Source organism: Neophocaena asiaeorientalis, unplaced genomic scaffold (genome assembly GCF_003031525.2).
Source record: "Neophocaena asiaeorientalis asiaeorientalis breed wild unplaced genomic scaffold, Neophocaena_asiaeorientalis_V1.1 scaffold371, whole genome shotgun sequence".
NCBI classification, from domain to species: Eukaryota; Metazoa; Chordata; class Mammalia; order Artiodactyla; family Phocoenidae; genus Neophocaena; species Neophocaena asiaeorientalis.
In genome coordinates this window covers 6271953-6288168 of record NW_020172369.1, presented here as the reverse complement: position 1 = coordinate 6288168, position 16216 = coordinate 6271953, and the positions used below count along the sequence as shown (strand labels likewise).

General features: G+C 40.1%; 1 protein-coding gene across 1 annotated transcript in view; it reads left to right on the top strand.

The window, feature by feature from the left end:
- The first annotated feature begins 3107 nt into the window (after positions 1 to 3107).
- Positions 3108 to 16216, top strand: part of STMN2 (stathmin 2) — a 53256-nt gene continuing 40147 nt past the window's right edge. Inside the window, exon 1 of the mRNA XM_024731539.1 lies at positions 3108 to 3498. Within this exon, the coding sequence (XP_024587307.1) occupies positions 3480 to 3498 (19 nt within the window). The 5' untranslated portion in view covers positions 3108 to 3479. The remainder of the gene's footprint in view (positions 3499 to 16216) is intronic.

Sequence of the window (16216 nt, the reverse complement as noted above, 5' to 3'; positions counted from 1 at the left end):
TATAACTGATTCACTTTGTTATAAAGCAGAAACTAACACACCATTGTAAAGCAATTATACTCCAATAAAGATGTTTTTAAAAAACAACAAAAAAAAAACATTTGCTTCATGGAAAGCTGATTCTCATCTTCAGACCTCTGGGACCTGCTCAATCTCTATAGTTAGATGAGCTGACAAATCCCCTTCTATTATCAAAGCTAGTTTGCATTGTTTTTTCTATTCTTTGCAACCAAAAGCACTCTAACTGATACACAGGATAATATTCATCCTTCAAAATTAATAACATTTTCTTAAGAAGGTGGGGGTTATAGCTTCCTTTATTTTATAATTTTTTAGACACTAAGGAGAAGCTTAGCTGATTTCATAATATAAAAACCTGAAATGTCATTAAATAAATATTTGCTGTATGAATGAACTGAACAAATGAATGAATAATGATTAAACTATTGAATATGAGATAATTTCTCTGTCCCTATTTTGCCCCTACCCCATCAGGCTAAGATGCATGATTGACATTGTTATGTTAAAAGAACATAAATATATAACAATAATTGATGTAACTCAGCTCTTTGAATTTATTTAGTTTTTCTTAGGCAGTTGATGATAGCCCCAGCTTGACATTATTTGAAAATCATACATAACGGGGGTTAAGTAGCTAGCACCTAGAAAGTCAGAAATAGATAAGAGTCACCCATCTAACACTTGCCCCTGTGAATACTGACCTCCATCTCACATTCCTATACATCAGTAAGTAATGTTCCCAGAGAGTGAGAGATTAGACCATAAAATGTGTGTTTTGTTTTGTTTTACTCACAGTGATCAAAAGTGCAATAGATCTTGTTCAACTGTTAATGGTGGTTGTTAAAGACATTAATGCCATGACTTAGGGACCTTTTTCTCCAAGGAAGCTAAAGAATGGGTAGTAATGACACATAGCCTGAGGGGAAAGGGTGTGGTGGGGAGAAGAGGAATACTTTAAAGATATTAATCACACAGACATACTGAAGATCCCTCATCTCACGATTGGAAACTACTCCACTGAGAGGGAATTAGCTCTCACATTTAAAGTGGGAAGTGACTATAGAGAGGGAGAAAAGGGCTGTTTATTTCCAGACGCTGCCAAATTCCATATTGCTCTCTTGCTGTGTCATAGTCACAGACCTGTACAATGACAGGAAACATAATTTCTAATCTTCCTGTTCAAGAAATGATTTTATTGATCTCCACTTTATCTTTTATTTTTCCTATGATTCAGCAGGTTAGAACTGCTCCAGCTCCTGTAGCTTTCTATCATTCAGCAAGATGTCCATGGAGTTAAAATGTCTTACAAGTTAATAGGAGGTGAAGAAATTTATTTCAGCACCAAGGAGAGTACCCTGTTATTTTCAAATGGTTTTATGCATTCAAAACTACATATTACTCATGAGGCTAGAAAGAAATTTTGAAAGGTGGTTTGACAGAAAGCTGCTAAGAACTTATTTCATTCATGAGAAAAATTCTAATCATTTCTATAAAATTAAAAACTTGCCACTTTTGTACCTGTACATGATTTCAACAATGCACTATTCTTTTAGCTTCAAAATGCAATGGGATTCGAGATTATTTGTCTATTTTTCAAATGTCAAAACCACAGATTCTGGATGGACTTAGATTGCAGGAAGTTTCAGTGAAGTCACAGAAGAGTTAAATTAACAGTGATGTTCCATGATGCAGCTAGAGATTATCATACTAAATGAAGTAAGTCCAAAAGACAAATACAATATGACATCACATATATGGAATCTAAAATATGACACAAATGAACCTATCTATGAAACAGAAACAGAATCAGGGACATAGAGAATAGACTCGTGGTTGCCAAGGCGGAGGATCATGGGAGAGGGTAGGAGTGGGAGTTTGGGATTAGAAGATGAAAACTGGTATATATAGAACAGATAAACAACAAGGTCCTATTGTATAGCACAAGGAACTATATTCGATATCCTGTGATACACCGGTCAGAATGGCCATCATCAAACAATCTACAAGCAATAAATGCTGGAGAGGGTGTGGAGAAAAGGGAACCTTCTTGCACTGCTGGTGGGAACGTTAGCAGTAATTAAAACAACATTGTAATTCAACTATACTTCAATAAAAAATAAATTAAAAAAAAAAAGCTCCATGAGAACAAGTCCTAAAATCTTTCTCACTGCTGTATCCTCAGAGCTTGGCTCATGGTAAATGCTCAATGAATATTCATGTCAGTCAAGTGAGAAAGAATGAATTAATGAATGGCATTCATTAAGTGAGTAGGAAGGAATTAAGGAATACCTTGTTTGTAATGAATCACTTTCTGCAACTGGTCTCAGAGATCCTCACATTGCTCAGCCTGAAACATGGACACATCTTGCTTTGCCCTGTATCAATGGTGCTCTGGATCTCAGAAAAAATCATGCCCCAGATCATGCCTCTCAGCTCCATTAAGCTTTCAGTGTAAAGGGTTCTCCTTAGAGCCCTGGAAGGGTCACTGAGGTTTCTATCCATGTAATCCTACATCTCCAGGGTAGCATGGCATCCACCCACCTGTGGCTCGTCCAATGCTCAAGCCAACCAGTCAGGTTGGTTCTGCCCTGTTACCAGTCGGACAGGACCCAGTCACAGGAGGCTAACTCTCATCCTTTTCCACAAAGTCCCCAGGTAGACCATAACTACTTGTCCTTATTCCCAAGCAACCCAGGCAGCCCCTTCCTTCTGTGCCAAAAGTAGAAAATATCAGGCCTTGCTCTACTGAGAGATCCTCAAGAGTCCAGCGACATCTTAGTTCAGATGTGCTAGGAGACAAAGGACAATAGTGCAGTTCTCCTCTGAGTTACCACCATAGCCAGACATGAGGTCACCCTGAGAGACTAGAATCTACCAGAGACATGGCCAAAGGTGAAAGAGGAAACATGAACGAGTAAAAACAGTGTTGAAACAAATGTTTCTGACAGTCAGCATGGCATGAAGACTTCTCAGGCCTCTGAATCCCTTTCCTTGTTTTATGTCTATTTGTTCAATGAAACACGTGCAAATCAAGTCAAGCCTCCTGGCTCCCAGGTAGGTACAGCCCAGTTCTTAGCTCCTAGAAGGATTCTGGGCTAAGGCTCCACTCTACTTGGACTGTACTATCAGGCCCCCAAAACGGGGGGAGCTGGCAGGGAAGGACTGATTTCCATTTCAAACTGCATTCTGGTACTTTGTACTCCAGCACCATTGGCCGATCAATATTTAATGCTTGGAGATTCTGACTCTGCGGGAGTCATGTCAGGGGACCTTGGGAGCCAATCTGCTTGAGCTTCTGAGTGATAATTATTCATGGGCTCCTGCCTCTTCTTGCTCTTTCTCTCGCACGGTCCCACTCTGCAGACTCAGTGCCTTATTCAGTCTTCTCTCTCGCTCTCTCCGCTGCTGTAGCTGGACCCTCCGCCTTCGCCAACGCTCAGCATCTGCACATCCCTACAATGGCTAAAACAGCAATGGGTAAGGCATCGCGCCTCGTTCTTCCTCGGCTCGACCTGGAGCCCACCTCTCACCCTCTCTCTTACAGCTTGGAAGACATTCGGAGATATTTTATAGAGAAAAAGTCATTACTGTTAACATAGCAATCGGGAAGGATGGAGGCCGCTCTGGGGTTTGAGGGAGGGCAAAAAGGGGATCCTTGAAAATCTAAAGCTAAGGATTTTTTTTTAAAGGTGGAAGAAGGTAAGTTGCCGTCCCATGGGTAGCGAATTTATTCTGTTTCCATATTTAAAATTAGGGCTCAGTCGTGGGGGGGAGGGGTCTACTCGAACTGTATGCCTTAAATGGGGTTAAGGGACATTTTGGAAAGTGCTTTGTAACATCCTTTATTTCTTCTCTAGTTAAAAAAAAGAAAAGAAAAGAAAGAAAATAGGGGAGAGAAAAGGGGGCGGGAGAAAGGAAAAAGAAAAATGCAAAGTCAAAGCGGTCCCATCTAGGCTGTTTGAAAGATGGGTGGAGACGAGGGAGGCGGGAGAACCGGGCAAATGTATCGCATTGTCTGGTCGGAAAAACTGATGGTCCTGGGGCGCGGTGCGGAGAGGTGAGGGCGCGGGGCGGGGTTGGCAGTTGGGGGGAGACCTACACTCTTTTGTTTTAGGGAAAGGGAGGGGAAGGAGACAGGAAGTCGGGAGGGCACGGAGGGCGCGGGTGGGCAGCTGCAGGGGCGGGGAAGCGCGCGGTTGGGGAGGGGTGGAGGGACAGCGGTTTCGCAGGCTCTCGGGTGGGGTTTCTTTGTGTGAGGACGAGCCGTCCCGGGGGGGAGGCACCTGCAGAGCTGGGCACACAATGCGGATGGCCCCACCCTTTGCGGAGCCGCGCTGGTGCCCTCCCCCTCCCCCCTCCCCCCAACCCGGTGCCGCGGAAAGGGGGCCGGGTGCGGAGCGCAGCGCGACGCCCAGGAGCCCAGCCCTGGGGAGACAGCAGCGCCACGCCCGGAGCCTCGCGCTCCCGACTCCCACCCTCGGCTTCCGAGTGAGACCTGACCATTGCCCCCGCCTTTCCCACCCTGGCCATATTGTTCCGTTTTACAGAGGGAAGGGGGGAAAAGTGGGTTAACATTTTTCTTTTCAAAACCGCATTGCATAGGGTTGTTAGACATAAACGCGATAAAGCCTTCTTTGAACTCATTTGATCGTTTGGGGGAAAAGCTTCTGGAACCTAGATACGAGTATACATAATAATACAGACACAAAAGAGGTCAAGGTCTTAAACTGAGCCAAGTGAAACATGTTTTGTAGGTCAGACAGGGCCAAATATCGGCAATTTTCATAGGCTCAGCCTGTATCGGAGAGACGGTCGAGACGCAGAGACCAAACGAGGTTCCGGATCCAGGGCCGCCATCCCCACCGGGTCTTGCGCCTCCAGTACCCCTCGGTTCGGCGCTCGGTGGCCCCGGGAGAAACAGGCAGGGAGGGACCGGAGGTCGGGTGGCGGCTGGAAGCACCCCTTCCGCGGGACCCGGTGCGGGATAAGGAGAAGGGGGAAAGAGGCCAAAAGGGCTTGCTCTGGTCAGCTCCGCCCTGCCCTACCCTCCCAGGCGGAGCCGGAAAGACCTCAGGCTCAGATACTGGGCAAGGAAAGGGGGCTGGGGAGGGGCCCTTGAGCGGTCTGCCGTCCTAGAGTCCTTTTTTCCAGCCCCGCAGTCCATAACAGCCCGGGGGCCCCTCGATGTGCGCAGACAGCGGGCGTTGCTCGGAGTCGCAGCGCCGAGCCCCTCCCAGCAAAGTGCGTGGCTCTGCGGAAAGGCCGGCTCGAGCCCCGCCCGGCCACACAAAGGCGCCGCCCCACCCCAGCCGGCCGCGGGACCGCAGAGGTGACCCCTTCCTAGGAGCGCGGGGAGGGTCTCTTCTCGCCCTCCCACAGCCCGTGGAGCATGGGGCTGTTTCCCGTAGCCGAAGCCCACGGCCCACGCCCTGTTCTCCATGCTTTCCTGGGTGGAGACCCCTTGGATGGTCTCGGTAGGAGAGGCCCTCGCTCCTTGAGCCAGCGCCTCGGCCCCACCCTTCCCAGCTGGGGCCCAGGCCCGACAGCCGCTGGCCGGATGGGGGCGCACGTGGCGAGCCGGCGAGTGGAGCGCAGCCAGCCCTGCAGAGCCCCGCGCCGCGCCCTGCGCTCCCCTCCCCAGGGCTGGGCGCTCGCCCGCGTGGGTGCAGCCGGGAGACGGGTTTCTGCGCAGTGTCCTGAACTACCCCGGCCTCCCGCGGTTCGCGGTTCGCCTGGCAGTCCGGCAAGGTTCTGAGAATGGGAGGTGGGGGCCCTCTCGCTCTGCGCTCTGCACCCCCACCGAGAGGTTTCTGATGCAGGCGGGCGTCTGCAAACTCAGCAGTAGCAGCATTATTGCTATTATTTTAAATTACTATTATTGTTTCCTGACTCACTGGCCATATTTGTTCAAAAGGTTTGAATGACTGCATTTGAATAAGGATTAACCCTTGTTGTGCTCACTTTTCTTCCTCCTGTTCCCAACCCCCCCTCCCCAAAAAAAGAATGCATTCCCCCTTTCATTTTACGTTATAAAACAAATACATGTTCGGTTCCTGTAGGGACTTTGTACGTTCATGTGGGTCAGATACAAGTGCAGGTGCTTGCTTAGGGCAAGGCTTGTGTGCCAAAGATTGCTGGAAAATTCTTCGCGGAGAATTGTTTGTGGCCGCAATGGATGAAAATATCCGTATATAACTGAAATATTTTGATCTTCACCTTGTAGTCCATAGACCCTATCTATAAATATATAAATATAGGTTATGCACAAAATTTTAACTTTTTGTTTTTATTGCTAAACTCTTCTTCCAATTGCTGATCCTTGATACCGACTCGATTCTGCACAGAAACATGGATGGTGAAATAGCCACCATCCCATTAATAAAAATCCCACCCCAAATATGACAAACGTAACGGCCCTTTCTGCCATGAGTAAGCAAATCATGAAAAGAAGAACAACCTCTGCATTATTAAAATAATGGATTTTGAAGTCATTCCAGTTGCAAAGCATAATCAGTTAATCACCAGGGCGGGAGATTTTTCCTGATTCATTAAACAATTATTGTATTCAGCAAGATTGTACTAGGTGTATATAATATTCCCTGTTAACTTCTCAAATGAAGTGGGCACCTTATAAATGGATATATAAATAACTAGAAGTGTAAAGAGGAGGATTTTGTCAAATTTTCAGGATAAAATTGAAAGAGAAATAGCAGTAGTTTATCACTTAATCTTATATGCATAGTTCGTACCAGGAGAGTAAGCTGAGCCTGCAGTAAGCATTACTGACTGACCCAGTGTAGCAGCGTTACTGACCCAGTGTAGCTCAAGGCAGGTAGCTGGTTTAATGATATAAATTAATACACTGGGTGGTGGTTGTCTACCTACGCATGGTAAAATTCTCTGAAAGAAAATTAATTTTTCAATGATAATTATCAATGATTATTGGATTGGATGGTTTGTCATATTAAAATACACAACTTTAAAGTTAATTAAAATTAACCATGGTTTTGTGATGTGACTTACCGAATAATTGTACTAAATTATTCTAACGGGGAAGGGAGTGTTTTTATTGTCAGAGCAATTGTCTCTGCCCTTAATCATTAACAGTTTAGGCAGAATTGTATCTGTTGCATTAAAAATACTTTTACTTACTTTCATATTCTTTTAATTGTTAATGGCTAGATCATGGAATAAGCATTTAGTTATTTGGCACAATATATTTACCTTCAAATAACTTGTTCTCAATGGTGAAATGCTGCAGGAGGCTACATTTTCCTCAGATTCAAGAAATGTCCTCTCAGAGTGTCATAAAGCCGGTTCACGCAATAAAATAGCTTTCCTCCCTGTAATTTAGAATCAAAATAGTTACTCAATTCTGTGAATATTTGGTAGTAGCCATTAAGCAGAGTTTTAAAGTTAAATCTGTACAATTAAAAATGAAATGGAGGATAAGTCAATTACATAATTAATTGAGGATTTTTGTCATTGATAAATCCAGACCATCTTTAGGAAAATTCCTGACTTATCGGTCACTCGTGTTTTTTATTCCAACCGACTATACACCCACCCCAATAGCTCACTGCTCACACAGGCTGGATGAAGCTGGCCTCAGAGCTAGTGACTGCCTGCTTTGGGTGTGGCCACCCCAAGCTGTTATATCTAACTCCAGCGCACACCAGTTTTCCTCCGCGGTCTTAGAAAAACACACATTATTCTGTTGTCACAGAACCTGTGACCTTATGTGAAGAATGCAAGAAATTTTCCCGGAAAAAAAAAAAAAAAAAAAAAAAAAAACGGAATTAGCCAGTGACCCAGATGTTTCCAGAACCAAGGCTTGGAGTCTGCATTAACTTTTCATCCCACTAGAGGGCACTCAGGTTCTCCAAAGAAGTAGATTGATTTAAACCCTGTTCCAAATACTTGCTATTTAAGAATGTCTTTTATCTGGAGCATTCAATTGCTTATTGGATAAGTTAATGCCACGCTTAGCCTAGTGAATGGAAAGAGTTTGTACTCTTTTTCAAGGAGACGAGATGAAATGAGCCATGTTCATAATCTGGAAGTAGGTGTAGGTCCTGGTTAAGTATTCTCTGATGATTTTACTTTCTAGTATCATTACATTGTTACTGTAACATCATTTATGTTATTAGGGGGTTTGTAGTGGATAAATAGTATACGGTGGTCAGTAGTAATATCAAGATTATATAGGAACAGAATGTTTCAATGTTTAAATAAAGGAATAATTAAACAAAAACATTGTTTAGTTATTCATTTATTTAAAATGTGCTCAGTGTTGAGGACACACCTGAATGTCACTCACCACTTCCAGAGAGATGTCATGTTAGTAGATAAAGCAGGTAGATACAATGTGATACTGAGAGGGGGCCCCCCAAACTGGCTGTTACTCTTTTTCCCACTTCCTGTTTTTGTTTTTTTTTTCCATTTAAAGGATACCTTTTAAACCAAATCCAGTGTGATTTCAGCTTGAATATTTAAATCTAATGTTATGTCAGCTTTCAATAATTATTGAGTACCTCCTTGTAGTTTTATTATTTAGTAGAAAATTGATGTTAATTTTCATGAAATAAGAAATAGATAAGCATAAACTAATTTTTAGGATTATCAAAAGTGGATTTTTTAATGTTTGCTATGGTAGGAAATTCTTTTTCTCTTATATGTCATATACTATAATCCAACCATGAAATATTTAATAGGTTCATATTACTATGCTCCCCAGACTTTAATGTGCATGCGAATTACCCTGGATTTTCATTAAAATGCAAATTCTAATACAGTAGGTCTGGTTGAAGCCAGATATTCTGCATTCCTAACAAGTTTCCAGAAGATGCCAATTCTAGCCACCAAACACGTCAGTTTAAGCAATATAAAATTGTGATATATACATTCCTCCCACAGTAAGCTCTGGCATTACGTCTTAACATTCAAGCCTATGGCAATCTTTACAAAATATTTCACCTCCAAACTCATACACTTAAGGATTTTATTCCTCTGGGAGTTATGTGTTCTGTGCCATCATTCTCTTTTAATTGGATTTTTTAAATATATTCATATTGCAGGATTCAGCAAAAGACCTTCAAGAGAAATGTGGAAATAAGAATTTGACTCTGGGTGGGGGGGGCGGTGTGTGTGTGTAAGAAAAAAATGAATGTGGCTTGCAGCACAGTTGAGAAGGACGATAAATCAATACTGCTAGTTTACTGTCGTTTACAAAACAATGCACAGAACAAAAAGTTCAATTCGGAAACTTTTAGTTATGGAATACAGTGCAAAAGTCTGTAACCCCATTTACCATATGGCTAATTCATTGCAAGTACTCTACATACAAAGGAAATTAACACAGAGGATTGAGCAGCTCTAAAGTTGTCCCTCAGCATATCCCGTACTTATTACTTACCAAGTTATCCAACAGAACACTTCTTCCTGGATACCACATGAGCAAATTATTAATCATTTATTGAGTATGGCTGTATATTTGAAAACATTACGCGTGTGTTTTCTGCTTACTTAAGCCAATAAAGGAACTCCATTATTCTATACTAACTTTCTAAGAAAGTCAACCTAGAGGTAAAAAATGGGTCTTCAGGGAATATCATCAAAGATATACTATGTCAGTCCTGGCATGCAGTGGGTGGCTGACCCTGCAAACATCACCACATCTCGGGAAATGCTCTCCTGCAAAAATGATACTATGCATGAAATATCTCAAATTAGAAATTTACCGTTTCCCAAATAGGGCACTAAAAACGTGGTCCCAAATAAAACTGGCCATAGAGATAATAAGATGTACTTTTTCCTCATGAAGTTGGATTAAGCCTAAAGCTTATCCATCCCTTTGTTCCTGTTGTTCATTTCAGGGTCTCTCAAAAGCTAGAGAACTTTCAATTTTGCAACTCCTGGTACATTTAAAAAGGAAGAAGACATGCTAAGACAGCATTATAAAAGTAAAATGTGTTTTAAATGTTTAATCCTAGCAGTCTGCTGTAGCTGTATGTATACTTCATTTGGAGATAACAGAAATTTAAACTAGTGGACCCCGAAAAATGAGGCAAAAAATTTCCTGACTGGTCCTTCAATCAACAATTTTCCTGTGACATTGCTTATTTTCAAGGATCATTTCTCTGGCATAGAAGTAAATTTCAGAGTGTCTATAAGAAGTTACTTTAATTTATTGCTTTCATCCTTACATAGTGTATATAACATGCTAGGCACTAAGCACTTTACACATATTAGCTATGTTCATTTATAACATGTTATAACATGTTCATCATCCAATAATCCTAAAAAGTATGTACTATTACAGATGAGGAAACTGAGGTGCAGAAAAGAGGAATGACTTGCCCAAGGTCACACAGTTATTCAGATCCAAAATTTGAACCCAGGCCTTCTGGCTCCAGAATCTTTGCCTTTAACCAGTACCCTTAGACTTCAGAGGTGTTCCCATCATGGGGTTTGAACCAGTGATACTACTATTTTGTTTAACAAGCCCGATGGTCTTACCCTTTCTGAGCACAGATCCACCTTGAAGATGAAATACCTTCAAATTAATGACTATTTTAATAGCTAACCTGGGACTTATTAAAATAATTGCTGTGATTTAGGCTTTTGGTGAAAGAGAGCTATAAGACCTTGGGGGCTCTAATGTATGGGATCACTTTGCTCTCTGAAGGCTCAACTAAGAACACAGCAGGGACTTCTCTTGTGGACACAGTGATTTTTTTTCTGGAAAAAAAGAATTCTTGACTTATCTAATCAGTATCTTCCGGTTGACACATTTCAAAATGGGCTCTTAGCTGGTTCCGTAGACCCTAGATGTTTAACCTTAATATTTTGTTTTATGAAATAAATCTAGAGCTAAAAGAGAGATACAGCCATGGCATCCACATTTAACATAATCATTAGATATTACTTCAAGATTTTCTCCATCTTCTTACCTCAAAAGCAGACACTCAGGCAAGAGAGATCTGTGGGAAGGCTCTGACTCCCTTGCAAAACATTTCTAATTATCTTTTAATAAAGGAATCAGGTCCTGTCATTTGTCAAGGAGACATTTGCAGTAGTAAAACCTGTGTTTATATAACCCATTTTTATTAGTCATGATTAAGATAACATTTTGTATACATTGTTCTCACAAAACACTTTTATGTGAATGTAAAGGTTAATTAATGCATTTCAGCAGTCATTTTGCTAGTCATCTAGAAATATAGCTTCTCTGGGAATTGTACTTAAGAAAACAAGCCACACGTTATACTGTAAAACCATAGCAAAATTTTAAGGCTTTTCCTCATTTGCAATTTTGTTGACCTCCAGATTAAAATATTTAATACTTTGAACAATTATAAGATTTAAAAAATTTGTTTTTGTGATCAAAAATAATTACAGTTCTTGTATACTCCATTAAATGTAGTATTATCTGGAATTGATTTTTTTTAATTGTAAAGCAATGACTATAAGTGTGCTTATTTAGCAGTTATTCTTCTGGAATAATTGTACTTTGGATGTCAGAATTTGTACATCACCCATCAGCACAAGTACTTAGTATCACAATAGATGATCAGTAATATGAATCTGTCAACCTTTTAGTTGTATGCCTTTATATCCGGAAAAGAAATAGATGAAATTCATCTAAACTTAGTTCCACAAATACTTGTACAAGAAAGCATTTTCAAGTTTAAATTTTCATTCTACTCCCTGTTTCGGAAGATTTTTTTTTTTTTCTATTAATGGCAGCCATAAACTTTAATTTCCTTCAACAAAACTGCTTACAGTAAACCTAATAACAGTCTTTCAGTTTGGGCTTCCTAGTAAACAGAAACCTAACTCTCATGATAAATCTAAACGGTATAAAACATTTGACTGTTGCAAAAACTGAGACCAGAAAATCACATCAAGATGTCACTTGTTACCACTTCCAGACTCTGATGGGGAGGGGCGCCAACCATCTCAGGCAACTGAACAGCAGCTAGAGTTACAGCAGCCTGCCTTGGAACCCTGCTTCAGAACATAATTGTCTTTACTACTGCGTGGTTCTTTTTTGTTCCTGACACACTAATATCTACTGCTGTTTTTTAAGTCTTACAGCTTTATCTGAGCAGTGCCAGTTAGCATCTGTCTCATTGTTCAAACACGTGACAAATTACCAGAGTTGATTCTAGCCTTTTCATGCACAGATTACATGATCCAAGACCCCTGTCGCTTTTAAAATCATCTTTTCATTCTATTTCTGACCTAATCTTTACTTTTAGAATAAAAAAAAAAAGGAGCAGATAAACACAGAAGACTGAAAACATTCAAAAGAAAAATTGGATAGCATGATCTATCAATGTGGGACCTTGTAGTTCTCAGAAAATACTCACCTGTGCTACACTTTGTAACCTTCCTATAATTCTTATGAGATGGGCATAGTATACATGTCACTCTGTTTAAAAATGAGCAAATTTAAGCTCAAAGAATTTAGTAACATTCACATGTGGTAAGTTTTAGAGCTAGGGCCAGAACACAGGTCTAACAAAGATATATGTATCTATGTATACATACAATATATGTGTGTGTGTGTGTGTGTGTATGTAATTTCACTGATATGTGGAATCTACAAAACAAATGAACAAACAAAACAAAATAGAAACAGAGTCATAGATACAGAGAACAAACTGGTGGTTGCCAGGGGGCAGAAAGGGGGGTTGGGCAAAATAGGTGAGGGAGACTAAAAGGTACAAACTTTCAGTTATAAAATAAATAAGTCACAGGGATGTAATGTATAGCATAGGACATATAATCAATAATATTGTAATAACTTTGTATGATGACAGATGGTAATTAGACTTATTGTGGGAATCGTTTTATAATGTATGAAAATATTGAATCAGGGCTTCCCTGGTGGCGCAGTGGTTGAGAGTCCGCCTGCCGATGCAGGGAACACGGGTTGGTGCCCCGGTCCGGGAAGATCCCACATGCCGCGGAGTCTGCGCGTCCGGAGCCTGTGCTCCGCAACGGGAGAGGCCACAACAGTGAGAGGCCCGCGTACCTAAAAAAAAATATATATATATATATTGAATCAATATGCTGTGCACCTGACACTAATACAATATTGAAGTCAATTATACTTCAATAAAAAGATATAGATATCTAATATATATTAATATATATGTATTAGATAGGATTAGATTAGATATATATATATGAATATATCTAATATATATTACATCTATATTAGATATGATAATATATAATAAAAACAAAACTAATAAAATGTAGCACTTTCTCCTGTCCAGTAACAATATGCACAAGTGAGGAAAGGCACACACTAAGTGGGTTTACCTTCAGTCTAAATTTATTAATAGTTAATGGCATTCGCATAGCACAGGGAGATCAGCTCGGTGCTTTGTGACCATCTAGAGGGGTGGGATAGGGAGGGTGGGAGGGAGGGAGACTCAAGAGGGAAGAGATATGGGGACATATGTATATGTATAGCTGATTCACTTTGTTATAAAGCAGAAACTCACACACCACTGTAAAGCAATTATACTCCAATAAAGATGTTAAAAAAATAGTTAATGGCATTAACTGCAGTAAAATAGATTCAAATACCAGCTTTGTTCTGAAGCCTATGCTAGGTATTGTAAAACTATAAATAATCATGGTCCTTACCCTTGGAGAATTTAGTCTTTTGAAGAAAACAGGACCCTGTACATACAAAAAAAATTAATAACCAGTAATTGTAGCTTGTAACTATAAATAGAAGTCTCCACCATTTTAACAATCTTATTACACTACCCTACAATATTATGAGGCAGCATATAATGATACACTAAGATCATCAATTAGGAAGTACAGAGAGCCACTCAAGTGCTCTAAGAGACCTCTTGCAGATAAGAGGTGGGTATGGGAATTAGATGGATGTAATTTTATTTTTATTATTATTATCATTTTTTTTTTTGCGGTACGCGGGCCTCTCACTGTTGTGGCCTCTCCCGTTGCGGAGCACAGGCTCCGGACACACAGGCTCAGCGGCCATGGCTCACGGGCCCAGCCGCTCCGCGGCATGCGGGATCTTCCCGGAGCGGGGCACAAACCCGCGTCCCCTGCATCGGCAGGCGGACTCTCAACCACTGCACCACCAGGGAAGCCGGATGGATGTAATTTTAAATCTTACTCCACCTATTCACTAGTTGATAATCCTTGAGTGAATTATTATTTCTATACTACTGTTTTCTTGGTTATATCTCACAGTATATCTCAGGTATAGCTCAGTTATATCTCGGGGAAATAAGACCACCTAAATTACATGGTTGTTGTCAGAGAAAGAAATACTGTATAATATTACTTATATGTGGAATCTAAAAAGAATACAAATGAACGTATATGTGAAACAGAAACAGACTCACAGACATAGAAGATAAATTTGTGGTTACCAAAGGGAAGAGGGAAGGAGCAAATTAGGTGTATGGGATTAACAAATACAAACTACTATGTATAAAATAGATAAGCAATAAGGATATACTGTATAGCACAAGGAATTATAGCCTTTCTCCTAGTAACCTATGATGGAGTATAATCTGCAAAAATACTAAATCACTATGCTGCACACTGGAAACTATTATAATATTGTAAATCAACTATACTTCAGTTTTTTAAAACATCACATGTTGTGGAGGGGATTAAGTAAGTAATTCAGTGTTAAGCACTTTGTAATCCAAAAGAGTAATCCCCTTCCCTGACACCCTAGATGGATGACGAAAACACTAAATAAAAATATTATTTAAAGTAAATAACTAAATTCTTATACTTTGTAAATTTCTACATATAATAACAAATCTACTGGAATTACTTGGAATTCAGGAAATAAGCATCACTCAATAATTCTTCGTGGTAAGGGGAGAACTGACGTGATATTTATGACACAGCGGCCAATATAGAACACCTCCAAGATAAATCCATTCCAGGCAATGCCAGAATTAAAAATACATTTCTTTTGCATTTATTTCTCATCTCATGTTTCCCCGTTATACTTCATATCTCATCCTCCTTCAAATGCGTATATAGCTTCAACAAAACTAACCCTTCTTGCCTACCCAGTAAGGCTCATCAACATAAAATGTCACATTCAGTAGAAATAAAAACTGATTCCAGAAACATTAAAATGTAAAAGTCTTCCCTGACGTTTCTTGGAGAGCAGGAAAGGGGAAATTATATCACATACCACACACACGCACGCACGCACGCACACAGTCTCTTGTTCCTAAAATCCTCTTAACCCATCAATTTCACCCAAATCTCACATCACTTGACCGTTTCATAATCTCTCATTTCTGTTTCTCCAGCCTCCTCCCTGCCTGGAACTCTCCTGCTCTCCTACTTCCATTTTCAACACCTATCCTTCAGCTAGATCTTTTCTTTCAGGGATAACTTCAGGTATTTCTTACCTGGGTCCATTTAGCCTTGCTACTCTCCACCCATTAGTAGATAAGTACAACAAAAATACTAGAGCCAAACAGTACAAACAGAATATTCCTTAGATGACTGTAGTAAGGAAAAGGATATAGATACTTAGAGTTTAGTATATTATTCTCCCAGTACTCATGAAAATAATATGTTTTCAATCAGTAGTGTTCCAGGTACCAATCAGTAAAACACTAAAATGTTACTGGAATGTCATTATTAAAATAATAAAGATATCCTGAGAAATCTAATTAGCATTCATCTGACATCTGACTTGACAAAGGCTTAAGGGAGCGTAATTCTGCTATAAAAGAGCATTACAACTATTTTGTTTTGCCTTCAAAATATCATTTCATATAAACACATGGTACATAAAGTTGGAATTATATTTATGACATAATTACAGGCATATTAATAGAAATATGTTTACATTTACAAGTATAGTCCTTTTTCAAATTAGATACTGTTGATAATAACAATCTACATATAAAAATACTCAATATTGTTTGTATTTATAGGCCATAAAATGCAGAGGATAAGATATACTCCTACTTTCTCATAAACGTGAAATAATGAAAAAGGAGGAGCTTTATATGAAAGCATCAATACAGTTTAAATGCTCACGAGATCATAAGATATTGCAGTGGGTAGAAGAGTTCAGCTTTAAAGAAAATGTAGACATTTCTTTCATTTTAAAAAAATTGAACACGCTTCCAAAATGCCTAACCAAAACACAACG